Source organism: Nymphalis io, chromosome 10, assembly GCF_905147045.1.
Source record: "Nymphalis io chromosome 10, ilAglIoxx1.1, whole genome shotgun sequence".
Classification (NCBI taxonomy): domain Eukaryota; kingdom Metazoa; phylum Arthropoda; class Insecta; order Lepidoptera; family Nymphalidae; genus Nymphalis; species Nymphalis io.
Genome location: NC_065897.1, coordinates 8,412,316 through 8,439,957, shown reverse-complemented (window position 1 = coordinate 8,439,957; position 27,642 = coordinate 8,412,316). Strand labels below are relative to the sequence as shown.

At 33.8% G+C, this 27,642-nt stretch overlaps 6 protein-coding genes across 6 annotated transcripts; 5 read left to right on the top strand and 1 right to left on the bottom strand.

Moving 5' to 3' along the window:
- The first annotated feature begins 293 nt into the window (after nt 1-293).
- On the top strand, nt 294-3,101 carry LOC126771393 (cytoplasmic dynein 2 light intermediate chain 1). Its single transcript, XM_050491258.1, has 4 exons — nt 294-474; nt 1,874-2,225; nt 2,307-2,557; nt 2,919-3,101. The coding sequence occupies exons 1-4, from the start codon at nt 373-375 to the stop codon at nt 3,099-3,101; spliced, it is 888 nt and encodes a 295-aa protein (XP_050347215.1). The 5' UTR covers nt 294-372.
- A 631-nt stretch (nt 3,102-3,732) lies between these two features.
- Nucleotides 3,733-5,786, top strand: LOC126771392 (tetratricopeptide repeat protein 8). Its single transcript, XM_050491257.1, has 5 exons — nt 3,733-4,021; nt 4,112-4,341; nt 4,448-4,872; nt 5,256-5,430; nt 5,658-5,786. Exons 1-5 carry the CDS (start codon nt 3,733-3,735, stop codon nt 5,784-5,786), a joined length of 1,248 nt encoding a protein of 415 aa, XP_050347214.1.
- Nucleotides 5,787-6,945: 1,159 nt separating this feature from the next.
- Nucleotides 6,946-8,315, top strand: LOC126771429 (thyrostimulin alpha-2 subunit). Its single transcript, XM_050491298.1, has 3 exons — nt 6,946-7,048; nt 7,204-7,370; nt 8,131-8,315. Exons 1-3 carry the CDS (start codon nt 6,961-6,963, stop codon nt 8,221-8,223), a joined length of 348 nt encoding a protein of 115 aa, XP_050347255.1. The 5' UTR covers nt 6,946-6,960; the 3' UTR covers nt 8,224-8,315.
- A 1,705-nt stretch (nt 8,316-10,020) lies between these two features.
- LOC126771427 (vacuolar protein sorting-associated protein 54) lies at nt 10,021-13,505 on the top strand. The gene is made up of 2 exons (XM_050491296.1): nt 10,021-10,237; nt 10,453-13,505. Exons 1-2 carry the CDS (start codon nt 10,143-10,145, stop codon nt 13,010-13,012), a joined length of 2,655 nt encoding a protein of 884 aa, XP_050347253.1. The 5' UTR covers nt 10,021-10,142; the 3' UTR covers nt 13,013-13,505.
- Nucleotides 13,426-16,513, bottom strand: LOC126771428 (UDP-N-acetylglucosamine--dolichyl-phosphate N-acetylglucosaminephosphotransferase). The gene is made up of 5 exons (XM_050491297.1): nt 16,203-16,513; nt 16,011-16,125; nt 15,655-15,868; nt 15,337-15,568; nt 13,426-15,151 (listed from the first exon to the last, which is right to left on the bottom strand). Exons 1-5 carry the CDS (start codon nt 16,340-16,342, stop codon nt 14,671-14,673), a joined length of 1,182 nt encoding a protein of 393 aa, XP_050347254.1. The 5' UTR covers nt 16,343-16,513; the 3' UTR covers nt 13,426-14,670.
- A 437-nt stretch (nt 16,514-16,950) lies between these two features.
- LOC126771435 (exocyst complex component 3) lies at nt 16,951-27,610 on the top strand. Its single transcript, XM_050491303.1, has 11 exons — nt 16,951-17,221; nt 17,405-17,553; nt 18,795-18,990; nt 21,909-22,163; nt 22,394-22,675; nt 23,011-23,193; nt 23,705-23,863; nt 24,218-24,325; nt 24,638-24,817; nt 24,915-25,313; nt 26,394-27,610. Exons 1-11 carry the CDS (start codon nt 17,129-17,131, stop codon nt 26,646-26,648), a joined length of 2,259 nt encoding a protein of 752 aa, XP_050347260.1. The 5' UTR covers nt 16,951-17,128; the 3' UTR covers nt 26,649-27,610.
- Nucleotides 27,611-27,642: the final 32 nt, after the last annotated feature.

Sequence of the window (27,642 nt, the reverse complement as noted above, 5' to 3'; positions counted from 1 at the left end):
AAATTGAAGTATCAAGTTATCGACTATCAAGCTAGGCGACGAGCGTGACGACTGACAATAAACCAGTACCTATTATGATGCCAAAATAAATATATGTTTTTGTTTGTTTTGTAAGCCATATCTATAACTTTTAAAACCATTGATCTAAAAAAATATTTTTTTGAACACGGAATGTATCTATTCCGTTAGTTCCGTAAACAGTCACTAGGGTTAACTGTCAACCAATACCTACAGAATGGTATAAATATTGTCATTGAAAGTAATAGCGTTCTGTGAACATTGTTGCCTAGCTACCAAAACAATAACATAGCAGTTGAACCGACTTGATAACAAAATACATTACTGTATAAGTTATTGTATAAATATTATAAAATGTCAATACCTGATATAGCCGCACAAATGGTGAAAAATAATACTTCTAAATCAAGCGAGGATAATGCGCGTACTATTATTTTGGTAGGAAGTAAATCTGTGGTAATTAAACGTTATACATTTTCTATATAAGTGATTGTGCATGTGTAGTAAGGTTTCAATAGCATAGGCTTACCAATAATGTTATATGGTCCACCTGGTGAAAAACACAGGTTCGATCAACACAAGATTTTCGAATAATTTAAGTAAAAAAATGGAAGTTGGAGTAAAACTATATTTTTATACCAATTTTCGATATTCGTATATTCTTATCGAAGTATTATTATTTATAGAATGATAATAATATCCAATTGGACAAAATAATGTGTCTTATTAATAATTAGATTAAAACAATAGGAAAAATAATTATAATGAAAACGATATTCATGCCAAGCTTGCTATTCAAGTCATATAAAAAAAATTGCTAAATATCAGTCAGTCAATAAATTACAGGCAGCTAAGAAGAAACTAACTGTATTAAGCCTTCCTCCATATCAAAAATATAGATAGGTACACGTTGGATAAAATAATAAACCAAGAAGTCCGGCAGACTTGTTCAGGTGGGAGAGTTGAACCATGTTTTAAAATTAAAAATTACACTTAAAATTTCCCGCTAGTGAAATGTTAATATTGGTATAAGACGCGCGAGGAAGGTCAGTAACAAATAGATATACTGCTAGTGGTGTATACCATGTAAGTTTGGTTTAGCCGGTAGGTTAGAAAAGTGAACATGTTACTTCAGAGTAACTTTTAAAAAATTTAATTGATTTGGAGATTGCGACTGTGCTTTTAGAGGTACCTACTGTCCTTACTCCTCTTGTGGTTGGATTAGACTATAGATATTGTAAGACCAATTTTAAAAGCGCCGTCGAGGAAGTCTTTTTTCTTTACATAATGGCAAAGATATTAAGTGGGTACAATAAGACTTTACAGCGCAAATAGCGATAGAAAAATGGCGGAAATGTAGACCATGTCATAATTGACACAGCCAGTGACGAGTTTCTAGAACCACAAAGTGTAGTCAATTTTGAATCTCATTATGTGTTCCTTATATAGTTTGCATTTCCTATGTGATAAATACATCACTCGGTGGTAAGGCTTTGTGCAAGTCCGTTTGGGTAGGTACCACTCACTCATCAGATATTCTTCCGCTAAGCCGCAATACAAAGTATTGTTGCGTTCCAGTTTGAAGAACCACTGTGGAACCAGGTTAACTATAGACACAAGGGACATAACAACTTCGTTCCCAAGGTTGGTGGCGCATTGGCGATGTAAGGAATGGTTATTATTTCTTACATCGCCAATTCCTATGGGAGGTAATGACCACTTAACATCAGGTGACCCAATCGCCCGTCCGCTTACCAATACCATAAAAAATATCATCAGTATAAACTAAAATGTACATATGGCTAATATTATCTTAAAAATAACTTTTTAAAAGGTAATTTTTAAATGTTTTTAGGGAAAAACCATTTTGTTGCACAGCTTCCTTGACAAAACTGAAACACCGAAAGAAACATTAGTATTAGAGTATTCGTTTGGTAGAAAATCTTCTCAGAAGCAAAGTATCGACAAAACTATTTGTCACGTATGGGAATATGGCGGGAAATTGGAAATGTTAAAAAATGTTTTGACATCAATTCCAATAGATGGAAAATTCTTTTATTTCGTTATGGTAGATTTAAGTAAAATTAAAGCAATATGGAATACGTTGGAAACATGCATAATAGCCGTCAAAGAAAAATGTAATGACTCGCCGGATAATCTCGAGTTGATAATTATTGGAGGAAAATACGACATATTTAAAAATTATGGTATATTTTAACATGTAATCAAAATAGTAATTTAAAGATTACACACTTTTATCAATAACATCAACTTTTTATCATTTTTAGATAGTGAAATAAAAAAAATCATTTGTACAACCATGAGAAGTGTAGCGTTGATTCACAATGCTAACTTATTGTTTTATTCTTTAAAAGAATCTAATTTAGTAAGAAAAGCCAAAGATATGTTCTATACCATTGGATTCGGTAATAATGTACCTCTTAAAGAAAAGAACACAAACTATATGAAGCCTTTAATAATACCCAAAGGGTCAGATTCATGGGAGAGTATCGGTGTTCCAGAATCTACCTTAGATCACGTAAGACTTTATTTTTCTTTCATTTACTTACTTTAATGGTCACCGTATTCAGTCAGTTTTATAGTACATATAAAACTTTCTAAAAATAAAATCCAGTAAATTTTTAATATAGAAAAATTAGATTATTTAGAAAGCACCGTATTAAAACTGCTTTTACCAGTAGCCGTTTTTCACTGTGGCTTCTTAATTTTATATATTTTGCCTAAAAAATAAGTAACACAGAAATATTGTTTTACTATTAGAAATAATATTCTTTTATAATATACTCAATAGAATTTTGCTTTTAAAAGTTAAAATTATCAATAAAAAATATTTCACCACTTGAGAACGATAAAATAACCTAAAATGATTACTTTTTCAGGTGAAAGCACGACATTTATCTCGTATTACTTCAGAAACAGAAATAAAACAAGAAGTGAAATCAATCCAGCGTAGTCACCCTGAACCTATATTGGATTCCTTAGTAGCCCTTAAATACGAAGAATTAAGAAACATGGAATCGTTTGATCCCTCCATCGATGATTACTTAATTTTATTACGTTAACATTTTAGAAACGTTTGAAGTACCTAACTCATATTAAATATATGTACTTCTTTAGTATTTCATTTTATTTATTTACATAGCCATTTTTTTTAAATTAGGAGCACAGTTGAATGTTATTTATTCTAGAATAATACCTAACTTATCCATTTCTTTAATTAATTTATAGTACCTAGGTATAAAAATGACTATAGGCTATAACTGTAGGTACATAGGTACTTATCGATATATTATATCGATATATTATATCGATATATAATAATATATAATAATAATATATCGATCGATATCGATATATAATAATAATATAACTTTGGCGGCCTTAGGCGGCCCATAGAAATCTCTTCCAGACAACCAACGGCGTAAGGAACTCATAGGATATGAGGTAGAATTTTTTGAAAGCAACGTAACTTAATATTATAAAATAAATTTTATGTTTGGCGCACTTTCACGAGTACCCCGAATTTATTTTGAAATAAGTAGGTATTGGCGTTTAATTACGATAGATTAGCGTAAGCTTTGATAGCGCTATGTTGCTTAGCAACCAATTAATGCAAACAATAAACAATAAAATCACTAGCAAACAATACAAGAATCCTAACGCAGCAACATAATCATCATTTAAAAGTCCAAAATGGATATAAATGCTGAATATAAAATTTTAAATTTGTACGTAACAAGACAATACAATGAATGCTTAATATTATGCAATACAGCATTAAAGAACGAAAGTAATCGCATGATAGAGTTTATTCGAATGCGTGCTATGACTGTTCTAGCAAAAATAGCTGGTAATGGATACGAAGAGGTGAACTATTTCCCACAATTAAATGATTGGGCAACAACCTCGGTAGCGAAAACACCACGACCTGGAACAACATTTCTAAGAGTGGTCAAAACAGCACAGAGTATACATACAGTAAGTTAAACGATATTACGAATCAAGTACATTACACAGGTATTAGCATCCCCCCTGCAGCTGAATTTTGTTTAACAATCATTATAGGAAGGAGCACCCTTAACAGCCACATTGATACCTAGAGCTGGTACAGCTCGCAATCGCACCGCACTCCAAACGGCATCGCGAGCCTCCCGAGCTGCCACTGCTCTGGCTGGGGGCACTTCTTTTGATGTCGATGCGCCAGTTACATTAAGATTAATAGACAGAGATGACAAGCTATTCATCCCAGCATCGAAAACTCTTTTTGAATACATATATTATTGTGAGAGCAACGTGCGTAAGGTTCGTTGATAATTAGGTATTATAGAGTATTCAAGATTTTCATGTAATTTATTACATTACCTATTTAATAAAGTTTTCATTACTTACTATAATTATAAATTTTCAGGCCATGGATGTGGCGTTTCAAGCAGTAAAAGTAGATGACACAACCGACTGGTGGTGGAACTTTTCTCTCGCTCGATGTTACGAATCTCTAGGAATGTTTAGAAATGTAGAGGAATGCTTACGACAAGCACTCAAACAGAACAAACATGTAACAATATATTTACGTTTGATGGCTATGTATGTAAGTCTTAATCAGCCTCTTTCAGCCTTAGAAGTTTGTAAACAAGGTCTCTTAGTATTTCACGTGAATACGTCTTTATTATTGGAACAAGCCCGTATACACGAACATATGGGCAACCTTGCTGTTGCAGTAAAATATTACCGTATCGTAGCGACTGAAGATCCTTCTAATATCGAGGCGATCGCAAATATCGCTATGCACAATTTTTATAATGATCAACCGGAAATAGCATTAAGATATTACAGGTAAATTAATTTTATATTTGTTAAAATATTACTTTTTTTATAATAAAGGCTTATAGTTTGTGTTTTTACCTCTACCTCAATAAAATTATGATTTATATAATAGTTATAAAGACGAACTGTCGGTTTAACACATTTCTTTTACAAGATAGTGATATCCTGTATCTTTACACATACTAGTTTCCTCTTCGCCTGCTTGAAAGGGTGAGGGCTATGTCCTTTCTTGGGGCTAAAGCCAAGTTCATACGAAATTTCATCAAAATTAGTTTAGTTTAACCGTAAAAGCCTAACAGTCAGACAGAGCATTTATAATATTATTGTATAAGCATATAGTATAGATAACATATAAGTTATATAAGTAATTCAAGTGAAAATATTATTTCCAGGAGGTTGTTAGCAATTAATCCTCCAGGCCCTGAGATATATAATAATCTCGGTCTCTGCTGTCTTTACTGTAATCAATGGGATCTGACGCTGCCATGCTTCAGGCAGGCGCTATATTTCGCTGCGAATCCAGAAACATGTTCTAATATTTGGTTTAATTTAGCTCACGTAGCATTGGTATGTTCTTTGTTTTTATTTTTCTAAAACCTCAATCAAAACAAGCTTAAAACCTAGAGATAAAGGTTTCTATATATATGGATAAACATCTTTCGAAACGATTTTTGTCACATACATACATACATAATGATGAATGATTATGACATCAAAATCAAAACGAAATGTTTACAATATTCATGAAAATATTTAATGTAATTAATAATTATTAACTTATGAATGTTTTTCAGTCAACCGGAGATATGAATCTAGCTCGTCGCTGTCTCCTGGCGAGCGTCTCGATTTCTGAGCACGGACCCGCTCGTCGAGCTCTACGGGCCTTAGACTTGCGAGCACGGAATACCATTAATATTAAGTGAAAATATAAATTATATTTGAAATACATACTAAATATATTATAGCATTGAATTAAATCTTTTTATTTCAAAACAAAATTATCATCAATACTTTTATAACAAAATAGTTTAAGCAAGTAGTAGTTAACCCATTTTCTACCAGTATCGGTAACTGTCTCTTTTATCATAGTTAGTTAGATATCTTCTATACTAACAAATGAGGTGACGTTTTTATTAAATGCCTAACTGAAAAACTACTAGACTAATCATATACACAGCTCCGAATTTATGCCTAAGCCTAGAAGCTTTGAAGCTCCACCCGCCCCCGGCCTAGTAGCCTTCCAACTGAAAATAATATAATTTTACACTAACCGCTTCGGAATTAAATGACAAACTGCCTTGGATTGTTTTAGTACATATTATAATATAAATATCGTACCATTTGAATAACATGTCTATTAAAATATTTAGTAGAAACAAAGAAAACACGTTCGATCATATAAGCATAGGAAAATGTAACTTGAATGTTCGTAAAAAAACAAACACTAGCCTGACTATTTTTTATATTTACGTTTTCAAACTTATTTAGAAAGCTTACAACCTACCTACAAAGATTATCATTCAGCGAATTCTTACAGACCGTTGCACATCCTCATCCATCTCATAAAACTTAACCATTTAACTTAATGGATCGTTGTTAACGGTTTATTCTTTGTAGCATTTACATAGAGTTTGTTACAAGAACTTGCCAGTGGTTGTAAACATTTTCCATCTTGATAAATTCAGCGCAAATTGGGAATATTTTAATATACGGATTTTAAAAACTCTTAACTCAGGTCGATGGCAGCTGTCCTGATTTAAGATACATTTATTGTGCAAAATAATAGTGAAATTAGTTTTTTTAAACGCATAGTTGTTTTATTTCAACACAATCCACAATCTATGAAATACAAAAACACATTTATAGAAACCAAGAAGAAAGGAACTATATATATATATATATATTGATAGGACTTAAAATACCTTTTAGGATAGAGCTGTGTTAGCTGTATGGCAATATAAAAATTATACATATCATACATTATACGGATACCAAATATTAACAACCACTGTAATAATCTTAGAAAAAACGAAATAAAAAGGGATCCATTCTATAAGACTATCATTCCTTGGAGTGAAGTAAAAGAAAAATAAAGATATGTTTCTTAGAGGCTTAATATTTCTTTTATCTATAAGTCATTTACTAGCATCAGAATCATGGAAAAAGCCCGGCTGCCATATTAGGGGTTTGTATAACTTATTTTTACTATTGTTATATGATTTAATTATATCTATTTACATATATAGAAATTTTCTTTTGATATACTTATGTGTAATATTCAGTCAAAATTAAAAATAAGCGCACTGAGTATAGTAATATATTTTTTTTTATTTATAACAGGGCACAAAAAAAATATAACTATTCCGGATTGTGTTAAGTTCGAGATAACAACAAATGCCTGCCGAGGATACTGTGAGTCCTGGTCCCTGCCAAGTATCATGTTTGGTTTCAAACGCCATCCGGTTACTTCTTTAGGACAATGTTGTAATATTATGGAATCTGAGGATGTAAGTGTGTAATTATAAATTTTTAGTATTCTTTATCTAACAACTTACTGTTTACGTGTTAATTATGACAGAGGTAACTGGTATAGACCCTACTTGTAAACAGCCTTCCGACGTCCGTTAAGTATAGTACAGTCAACAGCCTGTTATTGTCCCACTGCTGGGCTAAGGCCTTCTCTCCCTTTTGAGGAGAAGGTTTGGAGCTTATTCCACCACGCTGCTCCAATGCGGGTTGATATAATACACATGTGGCTGAATTTCCTCACAATGTTTTCCTTCACCGTCAAGTACGATATGAATTATAAACACAAATTAAGCACATGACAATTCAGTGATGCTTGGCCGGGTTTGAACCTACGATCACGGTTAAGATTCACGCGTACTAAATCATGACTTACGTAAGTAATCAAAGAAATGAAGATGAAACCATAGACAATTTAGTACTTTTTAATGATTTGACATATTCTTAACAGTGAAACAAACCTTACTAATAAACCTACTTAAACCTACTTAATATTCTGTAAGTCTACCACCGGTTCGGAATGTAGATTCTAGCGAGAAAAACCAGCAAGAAAATTCATGGTCTTTTATTAAATACCAAAAACAATGCTATCAATTAAATTTATAATTGTAAAACTAATTTATAAGTGTATCTATATTTTTTAATATATATATACAAAAAATAATTGTATATATATAATGTATATATTGTATATATATATATATATATATATATATGTTAATGTTTTTATTTATGTTCTAGATTCCAGTAAAAGTATTGTGCTTAGATGGAGAAAGAAATTTAATTTTTAAGTCTGCTGTTACTTGCGCCTGCTACCATTGCCAGAAAGAATAAATCTCAACTATTTTGCCGTTATAAATAATACATAAACGTGTACTTTAGTAAATTATGCATTAATATATTTGTATGAAACTGTAAATAAGAACAAAATGTAACTTGCAATTGGACGATATAATTACATTGTGATTTATCCTCAATTTATTGCAATTAAACATATCGAAATATAAATATGTCTATTATTATATAATATACATTATACCTACATTTGATACATTAGTAACCCCGACGTAATATTGAGACGATAAATAGTTAAACTACTTATATTAGAATGAATCATAAGATAATGAAAAAAAAATCAAATAGGTGCCGTAGTTTTGGAATTTACTTTTTGCGTTATATAAACAAACTTACAAAGTTCGCTCTCTCGCCTCTCTCTATTTACTATTAGTATACATATAGATAAAATGTATGCAATAAAATTAATTAAATATAAAAAGAAACCTTGACTTAACTACCTACTAAAATAAAACAAATATAAATTAGTTAAAATAAATATAATACAATAACAATTACATTTGAAAAATTCTTGTAAAATTAAAATAATATAAACAATATATGATAATAAAAAACAATAATAACGAATAAACATCAACAGCGGTAGCGTGCCGGCCAAACACGAGCATTTTTTTCGTTGTAGTAATTTATAAACCGCAATATCTCCTAAATTATTATAGAGAGAGAGAGAGACAGAGATTATCTCCTAAATTATTAGGCAACAAACAAATTTATTTGGATAAGGATAAATTATTATTTTAAGTAAATTAGTTCGCAAATAACCTATAATTTATTACTAATTTGTAATAGAAAAAAATAATTATTGTGAGTTTATTGAGACGTTTGAAGATAGACACATGGTATCGGGTATTTTTTGTAGGCCTTTTTTAAGACCTACAATTTTCTAGTATATTGCTTTGATGTACCTCCCAAGGTTTGTTGTCGGTGTTAGCTATGTAAGCATTATTTTTTTTTTGACAAAACTCCGACATAGTTAAGCCATTTTGGACAGAATATATACAAATTATATATATATGTATAACCTTTCCACGTCTAATGCTCTTTCTATTGGTGAAAATTCTATCCTACAGAACGAGGAATTTAGCTACTTTCTCTTATACTATTCAAAGATAAGTGCTAAAAATGCACGTATCTACTTATTTTATTATTTATCTGTTGTTTTAGGTTAAAATGGAAAGTTATATTTAAAAAAAAATCCACGACACATGTTTTTCTAGCTATTAGATTCGACATTTTTGAGGCAGGTGAGACTGTAGTAAAGTGTTTATAGCATTAGGAGACCCCTTCATTACTTGCCTTAAAAATAAAATATCTCGAAAACTATTTGAATTATCAAAAACAAAAGTTAAATTAAAACTTTAATGAAAAGAAACGGCATGTGTAGTAGTGCCATTAGGAATTTATTAAAATAAATAAAAAAATTATGTAAGTATCTTAAGCATTTCTGCTTTCACATTTGGAATCACAATCACATAAACAAAGTTTTTTATTATTCTAATTTCGCAAACAAAATTTACATTACTTTCAATTTTTTTTACTTTTGTTGGCCCGACTCACCATATTTCTTTTGTACGACATATATAAATGAATTAAAATATAAGGTATTGAATATCAAATTAAACTAATGACATCTTAACTCTTAGTGTTTGTATCATCATTTTTTTCAAAAACTAAACCAAAATTCTTTAGTAAAATATTAAAAGTTATTTGTATACTTGCAGTGTTGTGTTTTAAGTTGTCATCAATGTCAAATGCCAATTTAAATGTCACCAGATGTACTGACAGCCTATGTACTTTTCACCAACTTACCATGTATACTTTAATTTCTGTTAATTTAATATTCAGATGATATTAGAAACATATAAAACATTTACTCTCATAAGTAGAACAAAGATGTTATGGAGGACAAGTCCATCTCAAATAAGACGCCAATATGGCAAAACTGTGTACATTGCCCAAACCTGCTGTTCGATACTGCCACGGAATTTGAAAGGTTTATATTTTATATATTTTAAATGATTAGATACAGAAAAACAAAGATTTATTTTGTGCATAAAATCATTTATTTGCCTACCGATTTTATATAAATAAAATTACTGTATTATTTGTAAATAAAACTTATACAGCGAATATTTTCTAATTAACTTATTTATTAAACAATATATCATTATTATATGTTCATGTTTTAACGCACTATTTATATTTTAGACATATTCAAGAAAAACACAGTATTAAAGAGGGAACTCTCATATTATGCCAATATGGGCAAAATGGCATATGTTCAGCATTACAATTTGGAGATTTACGAAAAGCTGGGTTCAAATATCATGTAAGACAATACCACATTTATAAAACTAATACTAATGATGACTGGACATTTTACTCATCATCACAGAATCTGCCTGCAGTTCTGAATGACCCAAATAGAGGCAAACAAAGTAATTTTTTTACAAAAACATGGGGTGATGGTTTTATAGATAAAGTAGAAATTTATCCTAGTCCATATTTACCGGAAATATGCTTATTACATTTCGAGTCATATTGTAAGAAAATTTCTAGAAGATATAGAAGACACTGTCAACTTAAAGAAAATTTGCCGAATAAAACTAGAACACCTGTGATAGAAACCGTTTGTGAAGTACCAAATATTTTCTATGATCAGTCCTTAGCACTTAATGATCCAAAGTTATTTAGTAAAGTATTTCCTGGACTTTCAAATACACAAGATATTAACTCCACCATAAGATCATTACAAGAAACATTGAGCACATACCTTGATGTAGTTGAGATGAAAATATCAAAACAAGTTGCACAGAAATCAGATGCCTTCTTCCATGCAATGCTTTCACATGACACTATTATGGAACAAATGGCGAGAGCTGTTAGAACTGTCCAAAATACAAGAAAAGATATCAAAGATGTAAAACAAAATCTCAGCGAGAGTCCATTGAAGTTAATAAGTTTGACAAGGATAAATCATAATCTTAATAATGTGCATGATCTATTAAAATTAATGGGTACAGTGCAGCAAACACAGCCAATGATTCAGCTTCTTCTAAGCACATCAGACTATGTTGCTGCCCTAGACCTAATCAGTTCTACACAAAAAGTATTATCAACACGTTTATCTGGTATTCAAGCTTTTCGACATTTATCTCCACAATTGACGGAAATGAAAAGATTAATTCATAAAATGCTAAGCAATGAATTTTTAAGATTTATTGTATCAGATCTCAATAGACCACTTAAAGACCAAACAGATTTACCAGAAAGAGATAAAGTAGTGTCTATTGTATCAGGAATTCTTCGTTTAAAGGAGTTTGATTTTCTTGACATTTTTAAAACAGAAGCAATGACATCAATTCAGGCTACTATTAAACAATGTCTGGTAGAAATAGTGTCAGAGAGAGATGGAGGCACAGAAATTGTATTGAGGGGTTCAAATAGCGATACATGGTTACTTTGTAATGAGGGGATTACTTTCCTTCAGAAAGTTACACCAAACTTAGTAAATTTATTTAAAAGAATTTTATCTATAAGCAATTTAATTCTAGATATAAGCCAAATGGGTGATATAGTAGGAAATGACAGTGAAGAAATTTGGAATCAAGAAGAATTGCTTTTAATAGAAGAAAAAGTAAAGAAAGTAATTATTTCTCTTTCTGACTACAGTAACGAAAGGTGTGCCAATCTTATAGTCACAAAGACTGATAAGGAATATGCATTAACAGATTTATCACAATTATCAAAATTATCTGACTTAATAGATAACTTTTCCAAGGAATTTGCAAAAATAACAGGACATTATAGTAGTGCAATGAAACTGGCATTAAAAAGCTTTGCTATGAAATATATTCAAAATTTGCATTCTGAAAGAAGATTGCACCTTACTGCTGCTCTGAATGCTGAAAGATGGAAAGTTGCTGATGTACCATGTGAGCTACAAAGTGTTATAAGTAAAATATGTGAAGTTGGTGAAATACCTCTTGTACTAAATTATGAAAGTGGGAAACCTGATGGCAAATATTTAATTATCAATAAAGAAAATTATGCTGTAGTTTCTACTGTGCAACTGTTGATCAAAATTTTACTAGAATACTGTGATGCAACTAAGCAATCACCAGATATTGTTCAATACATGGTACATTGCATGTTAGAACTTATTAGAATGTTTAATTCTCGGTGCTGTCAGCTAGTATTAGGTGCTGGTGCAATACAGAGTGCTGGTTTGAAAACAATTTCCACCTCAAATTTGGCTTTAGTGTCAAGATCTTTACAAGTTATCCTATGGCTTTTACCTTTAATTATAAAGCTTTTAGAAAAAATGCACTCAAAAGAAGTTTCTTTAAATGGTTTTACTAGCTTAGAAAGTGACATAGCTGGGCATAAAAAGGAAATTGAAAGTAAAATATGCATAATTGTAAGTAATATGCTAGGTTCACAGTTGGGAAGCTGGGAAGCCAAACCACCGGTTCCTTCACAAACATTCCGAAATATATCTAAGCATTTAGTAAAACTTCATGAAGCTCTTATTGATATTTTGCCATTAGAACAAATTAGTAATATATATATGAAAGTACATGATAACTTTAAAGACAAATTGAGAGAACAATTGATGAAGATGAATATTGTTGCAAATGGTAGTCCTCAACATGGTGTTGTTACCTCCGAGTTAACCTTTTATTTACAGACTCTTAAAACTCTTAGAGTAATTAATGATAATGATACTGACAATGATAATATATTATATGACATTTGGTTAAACTAAAGAATTAAAAAATAGTTACATTTTATACTGGAAAGTTAAATGGGTTGACTTTTTAAATACAAATTATCAAAAATTATAAATAAATGTCTTATTATTAAAAAAAACAATCAATATAATTTGAAAAATATATTAAATAATGCAAGATGCTTACCTTTTTTTAATTATTATAAAAAATATACATATTTAATAAACTAATCTTACTGTTTAATTTTTATAATATTTGATTTTATATTTACTCTCAATGTAATTAGAAAAATAAATTATTTACCATTCCCTATTTCATAAGCTAAGGCTTTAAATATTAGATTAATTTCAAAAAATATGTACAGATGTTGCTTATTTAAAAATTTATTGTAAATATATTTTATGTTTCTATAATTCCTCAATTGCAAACAGAAGATTAAATGAAGTGAGGCAGAGATGTGTATGCTTGAATGCTTTTCTTTTAATATCTAGTATATTTCCTTTATTGCGATAAAGTGGTGAAAAAAAAAACAAATATTTATAACTAAATTATTATTATTTTGTGGCAAAGCTTATTACTAAGTAGGGCCGACATAAAGTTATTAGGGTAACATGTTTTAAAATGAATATTATAATGAATATAAAGTATTATTATTGCTCCTCTTTGGAGTTTTTTTAATATAAAATAGTTAAACGAACGGAACGAGTGTTGGTAATTGGTCACCACTGCCCATGGACATTGGGGCTGTAAGAAATACGAATAGTATATCCGGAACACAACAATAACATTATAGGTATTGCTGTTTGGCGGTCGGATATGTGGTGACGGGCTTGCACAAAGGCCAATCACCAAGTAAGATTACAATAAATTGACAAATAATAATTATTATGAAATGCAATGTAAGTCCGCTTATATTATTATATTTTATAATTAAAGTCATAATGACTGGCCATTGGTATTATCATTCATTATCAATATTTAGTGGTCATTCATTGAACTTTCTTGCTGGTCTAGGGTTCTAATTAAGGGTTCAGTTGGGCAGGACGATATATATTTATCATTAAAAGCTAAGTAATGAAAATATTGCATACAATTTGTACTAATACACAAAATCTGTAAGACTAACCAGATAATGGTTCATTTTTACCATAATGTGTTAAATAATTATAACGTTTTTATTATTATAATAGAATAAAAAAATAAAATTTTTTGTTGAATTGATTTTATTCAACAATATCCACTTTATAGGTACTTAATAATAAGCCTAAAAACTTTAGTTCGAAATAGTATTTAAAAATTGTATATAGTATATCCTCTCATATTTATCGGTCCATGTCACAGCCACATCCTTTTCTTTATGTAAAAAAATACTATTACAACTAACAAGTTGAATAGTTAAAAAAGGTTTTACATATTAATATACAAAATGGACACTATATAAATGTATATATATGGTATATGATCTAATATACATGTGTTACTGTCAATATTTTAATTTTAAAGAAATCTACTGCATAAATATTGAATATATATATACATATGCATAATATACTAAGACTGGTTAGGATTAGTTTCACCTACTTTTCTTTTTGCAAATACACTTATGTAAATTGCTAGTTTTAAATAAAAATGCTTTTAAATTCACTCTTATGGTATATATAATTTAGCTTTAGAAAATAAAATTGTGGAAAAATTAATAAAAATATGAGGCCATTGGATATCTTACTAAAAATGCTATACATGTACACAGAATTTGAAATATTAACAAGCTTGAAGTTAATCGAACTTCCGACATTGGTCCTAATTTTATCAAGAATAAGTTTATTAGTGTCATATTGTTAATTATAATACAGTCATTATCTTCCTGCTTGTCAACTAGTTGAAACCATGTTAAAATTTGTAATACATTTTTGTGTAACATATTCATATCTTTTTTTAAAATTACTGTTTTACTCGGATAAAGTAAATCTGTCTCTGCACTATACTTCGGAAGTCTGTGTCTTGGGCATGGTATGATATGAAAAAGTTGTGGTACAGAATACACAAAATTGATAATTTGAGGTAAGAAAAATAATAAAACAGTTTTACTAAAATGACTGAGAATGGCAACTACAGCAAACGTCATGCCTGATACATAACAAAATGTATCTCCCACAAAAACTCTAGATGGGTACCTGAAATCAATAATAGCATAAAATTATAGAACTTATTATGGATAACCACAGAAGCTTATTATAAAATATATATGTGTGTATATATATATTTTATTGTTAAAAGACAGATTAATCATAATGCATTACAATGATTATATCAATAATAAATTTTGTAGTAGTTGTTATTATACATTAGCTAAACTTACCAATTGTGTTTTAATAATGCCAGTGTAGTGGCAAGATATGGAATCATAATATGAAGAGAAAAGCTATGAGCTTTGAACTGATCACCTCTTAATTCAATTATGTCGAAAATTATTATAGATAATGCTATTACTGCCGATTGACCCACTTCAAGACCATTTATTCCAGCCAATATGTTAATAGCATTGGTGCAGAAAACAGCTAACATACCCATATAAATATAGTACAAGAAACCTGTAAAAAATGTTAAAGAATATAGGTATGTTCCAAAATTGACTTACTTAAAAAGAATACTTTCATTTTAAAGAAATAATACAAACCAATATTGATGGAGATTCCAAAAATAGGCCGCAAAGGGATTGGTACAATAAAAGTGGTAGAATTAAAATTTACATAGTAAACAACAAGTAATGGTAAAGATGCCACTGTCGGAAGGAGTAATTTGTATCTCCATTTCAAATTTAAAACATCATCTGCAAATCCCAGCAGTAACATACAACATATTGATAATAAAGCTGCCAATAACTCTGCAAACTAGAAAAACTTAAATATATTAATATAGATTTAAATATGTGAATTATCAATTTTTACTTATTGAAATATAATATTGTATAGCAATATACAATGTTTATTATGAAAGTTTAATAAAAACAAAACTTACACCAATAAACTTTACCTCATTATGGGGAAAATTTCCTCTATCCATCAAATCATTCCCAAAAACAATCGGTATGAACAAAAAAATTGTCACCAGAAAAACACATCCTGACACAACTCCAATAGCTTCAGGTCTGTAATTTTTATATTTATAAACATTGTGTTTTTGAAAACATAAGCAGTAAAAACTTATTTACTAATATATACGTACATTTTTTCTTTGGATACCTTACAAAGATCAACACCAAATAATCCAGCATTTATGAAAAGATTTTTCATTTTAGGTATTAATTCATCAGTTAAAAGGTAAGATACAATAGATAAAAATATTAATATTATGATAGACCACATTTTTAAAAAGTACTGTAAACTTATATAATGTAATTAATTAATTTTATTGACCACGGTTTCCTTATCATAAATCTCTTTACATTATAATTTATCGTTCATTTTAAGAAATGTTATTAATAATACTTCTTTACCAAGAACAATTCGATAAAGCAACATTTTGTCATATTTGACATTCAATTTTTAATTTATCATCACATGTCACACCTATGACATTTGTCGTCAGTAGTCACTGGCAGTAGAAGGGTTGCCAGGCTTCGTCTCGTTATAGTTAACATTTAAGTGCAGGTTTTCTGTGATTGTATCGTTTTAATTTTTCAATAGCAGTTGCATAAAAGATAAATAAATATATATTTGGGCTTATAAATTGAAACAAAATATTTTTTATATTAAACAAAAATATTGAAATAAAAGAAAACACATAATTTATAAATATTTAATTACAATTAATATATTTATTTGTTATGAGATATCGATATCGCTCGTAGGTTTGTTAGCATGGATAATATTATTATGATTTAATTAATGGATAATTACTACTGGCAGCCCTGAATCCTAAATCAAATTAAATGTCATAAAATATTTTGTAAATAAAATTTTGTATAATTTTATTGAATGTATGATATTATTATTTAAAAATATACGCAGTTGATATTAATAATATACTGCAGCTACTTATATATAAACTCAATATCAACATAAAACTGTATACATACACAATATTTTTTTGGGTGTATACTAGTGCTATAGACGTATCTATCGACGAAATCTAAATAATCAATAGAAACAATGAGCACAATGGATGAAATTGAAGAAGAATCAAGAGCAGCCGCTGCAAAGATGGTTATGAACATGATGCAAAGACCAGGGCAATTAGAGAAAGTAAGAATCCCACTTTCAAACAGATGAATTTATCTCAAGAAAACATAAGTTTTGCATAAGACACAAACTGCTCAAACGGCTCTGCTACTGCGAACTTCGCATCATATAAACTACCTCTGTAATATACAAACCTTTATTAGTTAAATGTTTTAATATGTTTTCACATGTTAATGTTCTCTTTAGGTTGAACAATATAAAAAAAGAATAACTCACAAAAAAGCATCAATCGAAGCACAATTGAAATCTGCAGTACAAGGAAAACTTGACGGAGTTAGAGTTGGCTTAAGGCAATTACAAGAATGTTTAGATGATGTACAACAAATCAGCTTAAAGTAAGTTATATATATACATATATTTTTTTTATATGCGCCGGGATGGCAAATGACTCTACTCCACCTGATGGTAAGTGGTAGTAGAGTCCAAACGCGACAACGGCCAGTACAGTCGGGAAGAATGTTCTGTACTAGCCGTCCCCGCATTGCCGGCCCGCAAGATACCTCTTCACGCCTCGTTTGAAGGAACCCGGGTTGTAAGAGGAGGGAAACACGTGAGCTGGTAAGAAATTCCAGTTTTTGGTAGTGCGACAAAGAAAGGAGTTGCCAAATTTCTTTGTGCGCGATGGAATTGATGTCACAGTTAGGCGGTTATAGATTTAAGTGAATAAGCATGGGCGATACAATATCTATATGTATATTGGTATTAGACCTAATATCCAGAAAAGCACAGTATTTATCGTTGTAAATGTCAATTGTCAAAGGAAGTATGACTGAACAATAAAGAATAGGATTAATAAATAAATATACAAGATTAAAAACTGTGTAAATCATTTTTAAACTTGAAACTGACACAATAGTTTTTTTTAATAAAACTGATGTATTGATTTTTTTTTAACATATTTTTCAAAATATCAACAGTCCTAAATGCAAATCATATTTATCTATAACCTAATTTCTATATTTAAATAGTTCTACTAGTAACATATCCATTTAGCCACACTCTAAAAACAATACAAAACATAAAATAATAATAGTTATATAAACCAACACAACCGAACATTAAAAACATGAAAAATTTGATATCATCTAGTACCTGATTTGGTTTAAGCCAATATTACTCATTCTGTAACTGAGAAATAAATTTTTAATTTAATAAATTATATAATATATATCAATCTTAACATTACTCTCCTTTTGTAAAAGTTATTTGTGTAAAGCTGGTATTCAAAAATTGGATTAAAGTATTTTTTAATAGACAACACTCATTTTGATTGGGAGATGAAAAATATCACATTCAAATGGCGACGCAAATCAAAGCTCAGGAAAGGTCACCTCTCCTATTAAGGATATGTATGTAGGAGCTTGTTCCACCACACTGCTCTTAAACAGTTTGGTAGCTACATATGGGGCATGTTCTGAAAGTTTTGTTACATTATTTTCCTTTAAGCCGAACATGAGATGAATAATGACAACAACTCACACACATGGAAACATCATGAGCTTTGTCTTCTATCCACTGGGTCATCTGGACTCTTGTGATTACAATTGATAAAGATTGTCATTGTAAATAATTTCAGAATGGATGAATTAGAAGACCTATTAATGGGTGTACCACCTCTGGTAGCCTCCCTACAAGCAGTAAGGGAAGAAGATTCACGTCATTCACAGTATGTGACAGCTATGGACAGCTTGAAACATATCTTTACAGTCCCTGAAAGTGTTGCCAAAACAAAACAATGGATTGGAGAAGGAAAACTGTTGCATGCTCATCAGGTATATTGTTCATTATGGCATGGCCTTGTCTTAGACAGTTCAAATTTCTTGGGTAGTTAGGATTTATATTAAAATTAAATATTTCGTTTTAATTACTACTCATTAAGTAACTAATGAGTAGTAATTAACCAAACTTCGACATACTCTGATGATGTGGTCGAAGCGATGTACGAGGACATCGCAAAGGCCCTCAACGACACCTCGCGGGCCCACTACAATGTTGTTATGGGAGACTTTAATGCTAAAGTGGGAGTACAAGATAGCGGTGAATCGAAAGTCGGACCTTACGGCTTGGGCTGCAGAAATCACAGGGGGCAAATGCTGGTAAACTTTCTCGAAGCGCAGGGGCTTTTTTTGATGAATTCTTTCTTTCAAAAAAAGCCTCAGAGGAGGTGGACCTGGCGAAGCCCCGATAACGTGACAAGGAACGAGATAGACTTTATCATTTCGAATAAAAGGCACATATTTAGTGTGATCAACAGGTTTAATACCGGAAGTGATCACCGCTTGGTTCGAGGCACTCTAAATATCAACTTAAAAGCCGAAAGATCGAGAATGATGAGGTCTACTCTCCGACCTACCATGCTCCAAGCTGCTCAAGGCTCCGAAAAGTTCCAAATGGAACTTCAAAATCAATTCACCGCGTTGGAAACCATAAGCAGCATTGATGAGAGAACCGACACGCTGGTCAAAATACTGCAAAACACATCCCGCAAGTGTTTTCCGCCACAGAGAAGAGACAACGCATCAAAACTCTCTGCTGAGACACTCGAGCTCATGAAAAAACGCCGAGAACTACCATCGTTTTTGTCAGATAAGGCCTTAAACCGAACAATAAAAACGCTGACGCGACGCGATCTCCGACGCTCCAATACCCGTGCCATCAAGGCTGCGATTGAGCAAAATCGGGGATCGAAAGTGTTCGCTCGCAAGTTTGGGAGGCCGCGTCTGACAAAACTTAAAACTGAAAATGGTGGGGTCGTTACCTCTAGGCCTGAGATTATCGGAGAAGTAGAGAGGTTTTATGGGCAGTTGTTCTCTTCAAGATCGGATAAACCCGTGGGAATCAGTATTGAAGACCAGCGCGCCCCTCTTATGCGCCATTACTCCGAGGAGCTCCCGGTCGTTGACCAAGGAGAGATTAGGGCGGCTCTAGAACAGCTTAAAACCAACAAAGCTCCGGGAGATGACGGAATCACAACAGAGTTGCTTAAGGCAGGCGGGACTCCGGTCCTGAAAGAGCTAGCAAGCCTCTTTAATTCCGTCATCCAACATGGCAAGACCCCGGAAACGTGGAGCGGGAGTGAGGTGGTACTGTTTTTCAAGAAAAGTGATAAAACCCTCTTGAAAAACTACAGACCAATCTCCCTCCTGAGTCACGTGTATAAGCTGTTCTCAAGAGTCGTCACGAACCGTCTCGCCAGACGACTTGACGAGTTCCAGCCCCCAGAGCAAGCCGGCTTTCGATCAGGCTACAGCACCGTGGACCACATCCATACTGTTCGGCAGATTGTGCAGAAGACCGAAGAGTACAATCAGCCGCTGTGTATGGCATTTGTGGACTACGAGAAAGCCTTCGACTCCATCGAAACCTGGGCAGTGCTCGACTCATTGCAGAGATGTTATATCGATTGGAGATATATCGAGGTACTGAGATGTCTGTACAACGCCGCTACAATGACTGTCCACATCCAGGACTGTAAGACGAAGGCGATCCAACTGCGCAGAGGGTTGAGACAGGGGGATGTAATATCCCCGAAACTGTTCACCAACGCGTTGGAAGACGTTTTCAAAACGCTGGATTGGACTAGGTATGGAGTCAATGTAAACGGCGAGTACATCTCACACCTTCGATTTGCCGACGATATCGTCATCATAGCAGAGTCGCTGGAACAACTCACCGAAATGCTGCGTAGCCTAGGCGAGTCTTCCCGGTGTGTCGGTCTCGGTATGAACTTGGACAAGACCAAGGTCATGTTCAATAGGCATGTCGTGCCGGGACCGATATACGTCGAGGGGAAACCTCTCGAAGTTGTTAGTGAATACCTAGGACAGATAATACAAGTCGGTAGGAACAACTTCGAGAAGGAAGCCGATCGAAGAATTCGCTTGGGATGGGCAGCATTTGGCAACCTTCGTCAAGTCCTCAAGTCGTCTATACCGCAATGTTTGAAGACGAAAGTCTTCAACCAATGCGTCTTACCTGCCATGACATACGGTGCCGAAACGTGGACACTAACTGCGGGACTAGTCCACAAATTCAAAGTCGCTCAGCGTGCTATGGAGCGAGCTATGCTCGGAGTATCCTTGAAGGATAAGATCAGAAATGAGATTATCCGGAAAAGAACCGGAGTCACCGACATAGCTTGCAAAATTAGCAGGCTGAAGTGGCAGTGGGCTGGTCACGTATGTCGTAGGACCGATGGCCGTTGGAGCAGACGAGTCCTAGAGTGGAGACCGCGAATCGGCAAGCGCAGCGTAGGGCGCCCTCCAGCCAGGTGGACCGACGACCTTAAGAAGGTGGCGGGCACCAACTGGATGCGGAAGGCGGAGGACAGGGAGCTTTGGCGCACCTTGGGAGAGGCCTATGTTCAGCAGTGGACAACGATTGGCTGTTGATTGATTGATTGATTGATAAGTAACTAATAGCAAATTATTTTTGCAAAATTGGTAGTAATTGTAGGTCTTTAAAAAAAATTACCCAAATTTTGATGAAAATTAAATAAACAAAGATTTAATTTTCATCAAAATAGGAAAGCATCAGTTGAACCTTTTTGGCATATGAGTCTTATGGACCCTAAGTAGCACCCCCAATTGCTTCTTTACTTATATAACTTATCCAAGACTTCTAATAACATTTTACTGTTTTATGTCTAAATAAAATACAAATATTATATGGATATTATCGTAAATTGTAGTGCCTAAGTGATTTGGAAAATTCAAGGGATGATTTACTATATGAACTGCATAGATTACCCAATCAATCATCCCATGATAAAATCATGCTTAAAGCATACTTTGAAGACGTCGAGATGGTTTCGAACTTGCTCGAGAAGCAGATTAAGTTAATTTTAGCTAGGACGTTGAACACCGTCCGCAAGGAGCCTACAGTTATTGTGACTGCACTAAGAATTATTGAGAGAGAAGAAAAAAGAGATCAAATGGCAATTCAGGTACTCTTTGTTTTCATTTGTTTCAGCAGTCTAAATGTAAAAATTTATGACTTATGACTATGAGTTTTTATTGCAATGTCCTGTTGTCATTTGTGTATTTTTTCCATCAAATAAGTCTTATATAAAATTAGAATAATTAAAGTTGGATGTATCACCATCAGAGCACTACTATGTGCGTTCGAGACTAAGCTTATATTAGTTTATATTTAATGAGGGATTTCCAATTTTAGCAACAAGATCAGTCTGGTTTTATGCCACCCGGGAGACCTAAAAACTGGCGTACTAAATCATTCGAAGTATTAGAATGTGCTGTTGCACAACGCGTGGAAGGCACGCGTGTGGATGAACGAGAAGACAACAAGCTGTGGTTGATACGATACCTCGAGTTGACGAGGCAGCTGATACTGGAGGACTTGAGAGTCGTCAAGACGTTGTGCGTCCCGTGTTTCCCGCCGCACTATGACATTGTCAATAAATATGTGAATATGTATCATACCTGTTTGTCTTCCAGTGTAAGTGTACTCGTACTGTTATCTTAAAATAATGACTTCATCAATGAACTGTTATTTATAATATTAAAGGATATGTCTTATTTAAAAAAAAAATGTCAGCTATATTTATGGTCAGCGGTAAAGAAACTAATAATGAGGCCAGCTGCAGGTTTAGATTTGAATCTTATTGTACCAATCGGCTCTTGAGCAGCATGATGAAATAAGCTACAAAACTTTCATCGTCATATCTGCAATGGTATAAATACCAATAGTTTTTGTTCATGTATTTTGTAGTTGTTTTATATAGGAGCATCTATATAAAAATATTCTCCTTATATATGGATATATTGTTGCAGTTACAAGACATAGTTCAGAATGGCTTAGAAGGTAATGAATACGTTACTCTATTGTCCTGGATTCTGAACACGTATCCTGGTACTGAGCTGATGGGCAGTCCCGAGGTCAAAGTAGATGTCTCCATTTTACCTCCGCTTCTGAGTGAAGAGATCATGCAAAAGTTGCAAGATGAGTACCTGCAGGTAATCACGAGACATAATGGTCGAGTTTTTGCAACCACTATATTTATTATAATCATTTTCATCTATATACTGAATCACTGGTGGTAGGGCTTTGTGCAAGCTCGTCTGGGTAGGTACCACCCACTCATCAGATATTCTACCGCAAAACAGCAATACTTGATATTGTTGTGTTTCGGTTTGAAGGGTGAGTGAGCCAGTGTAATTACAGGCACAAGGGACATAAAATCTTAGTTCCCAAGGTTGGTGGCGCATCGGCTATAAGCGATGTTTGACATTTCTTACAATGCCAATGTCTAAGGGCGTTTGTCCACTTCACATCAGGTGGCCCAAATGCTCGTCCACCTTCCTATTCTATAAAAAAAAAAAATATTAACATTTCTATCAGTTACGTATAGTTATTTATACAAATGAAATTGTAATATTTTTTTGGATATCTTATAAATCGGTGGTTTGAAATGAATTTAGAATCGTGTTCCTTGTGTAAGAGTGTATAATAATAAAAGTGTTGCAGAAAATGGAATCGAACTACATGGAGTGGATGGAGAAGACGCTGGAGTCGGAGCTCGCGGAGTGGGCGGGCGAGCGCTCGCCGGACGTGGAGCCGCACACCAGCGCCTTCCACACGCACGCGCCCGTCATCATCTTCCAGATGATCGACCAGAACCTGCAGGTCTCTCCGCTGTATTCACTGTGAAAGGAGGGGATTGAACAAAATATATTCCCTTACTTTACTTTTTACTTTTATTGTACACCACAAAGATTAAAAAAGAAAAAAACAATACATAACACATGGATACAATCTAATTAGCATACAACTATGGCGGCCACATAGATTATTGCCACATAGAGATCTCTTCCAGGCAACCAACGGCGTAATGAGGTAGGATCATACACGACAATACAAGCGATACTAATCTCATTAAATACGCTTATGCCGATATAGAGCCTACGTGATCTATTTTATTAAAGACGTGTCGTATCGATTCTAAAATCTTCAAAGAGACTATATTTGCTTCTTTTTTAGGTCACGGAGACTATAAGCAAGGAGATCACCTTCAAAGCCCTGCTGCTGAGTATTGATCAAGTGACGCGGTTCGGAAATATGTATAGAGAGGGTGTCATACAGTTCAAGGTGAGATCTCAACCGGGCGTCGTCCCGTTCGTAGTCCAGTTCCGTTTGTGATGTTGTACCCCCGAATCTACTAGCCGGGACCTAACCCGGGGGCCGTTATATTTTCATAAAACATATTTTACTAAATCAATCGAGACCGAAATCAATTTAAGTATTAGAAAAATTCAAAACCAGCATATTTGTTTTGTACGTTTTTTAAAACATCAGAGGAGCGGGTGGAGGGGAGGGGAATGTTAGGATTAGGCCTCGGCTCGAAATAAGGTATATCCGGGTCTGCGCTATGGTCGTAGTAACCGTGTGGTGTGGTCGCAGAACTCGCACTTCGCGGACCGCTCGCGCGTGGCGTACTTCACGCACCACATGATCACCATCGTCAACAACAGCGAGCAGATGGTGCGCCTGGCGCAGCAGACGCAGAGCCGGCGCTGGCCGCCCGCGCTGCACCACCCGCCCGCCGAGCGCAGCTTCCAGCGCCTGCTCGACACCTTCCAGGTACCGCCGCCGACGACATACATGACGATAAAAAGTTAAATTCATCGACTGAATATTTTTTATAATTTGTCATATTACTGAAAGTTCTATTTTATAGAGTTTGAGAGATGAAGCCGCTAAGTTTCTTTTGGAGGAGGCTTTCTTGGATTTGGAAGAACATTTTGATGACCTGTTCACCGCGAAGTGGCTCACTTCGAGTATACCGGTCGACACGATTTGTGTCACGCTCGAAGATTATTTCCAGGACTACAACCATTTGAGAGAGAAAAATTTCGAGTACGTCATAAACGAGGCGCAAAATCTCGTTTATAAAAAGTATATAACGGCAATGTTATCAAAGAAAATAACGTTTAAAACGGTCGAAGAAGCCCAGCAAGCCGCCACCAAGATCGTGAAGGAAGCGAATCAAATAAGATCGTTCTTCCGACGAATCGCGTTGAATGCTGAAGGTGTTAACGTGGATTGGCCGTTTGAAGTTATCAGCGTGTTGGCAGAGGTAAGTGTGGAAGTTAATGAATAAGTTTCAAGTACAGTAACATCGTTCGATCGATCAACGAAAACAATCGCCTTCTGCATTTACACCAATAATATAGATAAGATCCTGTAAATTAAGACCTTAAAATTACTTATACCTATTCGAAAAATCCTATTAAATAAGACAAAGGAACAAGAAACTAAGAGATATTAGAAATACTAAACAAATCGGGGCCACTGTAGATGATAAAATGCTAGAAAGTAATTATTAATATACTGTACTAACTCAGTTGAGACAGTAATTCACGTGAATAACATTTTCTCTAACATTGGAAAAATTCTACTTGAAGACATTATTTCCGCTACGCCATTGCATAATCATGCAGTTTTCAAAATTCACGGGTCTTATACTTTGTTTTTTTAAGATCTTAAAGTAGTTCATCTAAGAACTCCCATGACGGAACATTGAGATTATAACTAAAATTGTAGAAAACATTAAATAATACATTATAAATTTAAATGGTATGGTTTTATATAAGACTAATCCATTTGATACGGTCTCGGTGTCCATATTCCAGATTATATAGTAAAAAGCTTATGCTTAGTCCAGTCCCTCTAGGACTACTCACAGACCAAACTAAATGTGTAAAAATCGGAATGTATGTAAGTTAGGAATCTAGAATTTCTGGATGTAAAAGGTACTTACGTAAGTTTAATTGTATACCCTATTTCAATGAAAAAAGGAAGATAAACAAACCTTAGATTTACGTATTAAATGCGGTTTGATGATAGCTCTGCTTTACATCCACTAGAAACAATTTTAATTAATGTATCTTTATTTATAATGAAATACCATTTCTCTTAACTGCTTATATTATATTAAATTTTATTTCCAAATTCTGAACACAACGTCGTTTACATTCAAAACGCCATTTTATCGTGAATCCACAGCGAATATTATAGATTTTTCGAGATCTTGACCAATGATATAACGTCAAATTGTTTTATCTGCTGTCTTTATTCCTTCTTTGTTTGTATATAAAAAAATTAATATAATTTAAGCATCTGTGGTCCTATCTCCTGTACCCTGGTCTCGGCACAGGTGCTGCGGTGTCAAGACATCGAGATGCTGTCGCTGGACCTGCACGGGCTGCTGGAGAAGTGCCCGGACGTGTCGGAGGAGCAGCTGGTGCGGCTGCTGGCGCTGCGCGGGGACGTGCCGCGCGCGCACGTGCGCGACACCGTGACGCACGTGCGCGCCGCCCGCCAGCCGCGCGCGCAGCCGCACCCCGCGCTGCCGCAGCTCTTCCGGAATATCACCTTCAACGACCGTCTACTGTCTCACTTCACGCTGTAGACCATCAACGGCTGCCGAAGCTAGCACGCCTCCGCGATATCATGGCTTATTATGATGTTTTATAATTTTATGTTATGTTTGTAAGACTGTGGAGACTGACGTCGCTTAGGAAACATATGAACCTTGTACATCCTATGTTATTTTAAAAGTATAAAATTTTATATGATCAAAATTATATGCATGTTATAATAATTGTGGTCGCTCAATAAGACGTTATTCAAAGGAGAGTCGTCATGACGGGTAAGGACTAGAGTTGTCAGGCCCTAAAATCACGTCAGACTCGGTATTAAATTAAGTCGGATATTTAGCCCTAAAGGGCGGTATAAGCGGCGGCGGCGGAAGCCTGCTTCCTGCTTCCGCACGTAGTTCCTTCCCCTGCTTAAGTCCACGCGAGCTGGTTCTCGATGTCACCGCCTAACTGTGACATCAATTCCATCGCGAAAAAAGAAATTTGGCAACTCCTTTCTTTGTCGCACTTCCAAAAAATGGAATTCCTTACCAGCTCACGTGTTCCCCTCCTCTTACAACCCGGGTTCCTTCAAACGAGGCGTGAAGAGGCATCTTGCGAGCCGGCAAGGCGAAGGCGGCTAGTGCAGAACGTTTTTCCCGTCTGTACTGGCCGTCGTCACGTTTGGACTCTACTACCACTTACCATCAGGTGGAGTAGAGTCATTTGCCCTCCCGGCAAATATATAAAAAAAAGCGTTGTGTCTGCCTACGTTTCATTTAATAAAAGCTGGACATACAAAACACGTAAATTTTATATCAAACACGTCCTAATAAATCCAGTTACCTGGCAACCCTAGCCAAGCCTGGCCGAATCACGCCTACTATAACTCATAAGGTATTATTTATGTCATACATGTTTTTAATTACATTTATTACATTTAAAGATGTTTAAATAAATATATTATATTTCTATTATATAACTTAGTATTTATTTTCAATATATTGTAAAAAAAAATAAAAACATTAATCACAGAAATTTGAAGTT

Excerpts from the sequence above, each read along its gene's own strand:
- LOC126771392 (XM_050491257.1), top strand. The coding sequence starts at position 3,733 with ATGGATATAAATGCTGAATATAAAATTTTAAATTTGTACGTAACAAGA. Across the intron at positions 4,342-4,447 it reads GTGAGAGCAACGTGCGTAAG|GCCATGGATGTGGCGTTTCA; the intron begins GTTCGTTGATAA and ends ATAAATTTTCAG. Across the intron at positions 5,431-5,657 it reads ATTTAGCTCACGTAGCATTG|TCAACCGGAGATATGAATCT; the intron begins GTATGTTCTTTG and ends AATGTTTTTCAG.
- LOC126771429 (XM_050491298.1), top strand. The coding sequence starts at position 6,961 with ATGTTTCTTAGAGGCTTAATATTTCTTTTATCTATAAGTCATTTACTA. Across the intron at positions 7,049-7,203 it reads GCCCGGCTGCCATATTAGGG|GGCACAAAAAAAATATAACT; the intron begins GTTTGTATAACT and ends TATTTATAACAG. Across the intron at positions 7,371-8,130 it reads ATATTATGGAATCTGAGGAT|ATTCCAGTAAAAGTATTGTG; the intron begins GTAAGTGTGTAA and ends TTTATGTTCTAG.
- LOC126771428 (XM_050491297.1), bottom strand. The coding sequence starts at position 16,342 with ATGTGGTCTATCATAATATTAATATTTTTATCTATTGTATCTTACCTT. Across the intron at positions 15,869-16,010 it reads GAAATTTTCCCCATAATGAG|TTTGCAGAGTTATTGGCAGC; the intron begins GTAAAGTTTATT and ends AAGTTTTTCTAG. Across the intron at positions 15,152-15,336 it reads GCATTATTAAAACACAATTG|GTACCCATCTAGAGTTTTTG; the intron begins GTAAGTTTAGCT and ends TATTGATTTCAG.
- LOC126771435 (XM_050491303.1), top strand. The coding sequence starts at position 17,129 with ATGAGCACAATGGATGAAATTGAAGAAGAATCAAGAGCAGCCGCTGCA. Across the intron at positions 24,326-24,637 it reads AGGGTGTCATACAGTTCAAG|AACTCGCACTTCGCGGACCG; the intron begins GTGAGATCTCAA and ends GTGTGGTCGCAG. Across the intron at positions 25,314-26,393 it reads TTATCAGCGTGTTGGCAGAG|GTGCTGCGGTGTCAAGACAT; the intron begins GTAAGTGTGGAA and ends GTCTCGGCACAG.
- LOC126771427 (XM_050491296.1), top strand. The coding sequence starts at position 10,143 with ATGGAGGACAAGTCCATCTCAAATAAGACGCCAATATGGCAAAACTGT. Across the intron at positions 10,238-10,452 it reads ACTGCCACGGAATTTGAAAG|ACATATTCAAGAAAAACACA; the intron begins GTTTATATTTTA and ends TTTATATTTTAG.
- LOC126771393 (XM_050491258.1), top strand. The coding sequence starts at position 373 with ATGTCAATACCTGATATAGCCGCACAAATGGTGAAAAATAATACTTCT. Across the intron at positions 475-1,873 it reads TGGTAGGAAGTAAATCTGTG|GGAAAAACCATTTTGTTGCA; the intron begins GTAATTAAACGT and ends AAATGTTTTTAG. Across the intron at positions 2,226-2,306 it reads CGACATATTTAAAAATTATG|ATAGTGAAATAAAAAAAATC; the intron begins GTATATTTTAAC and ends TATCATTTTTAG.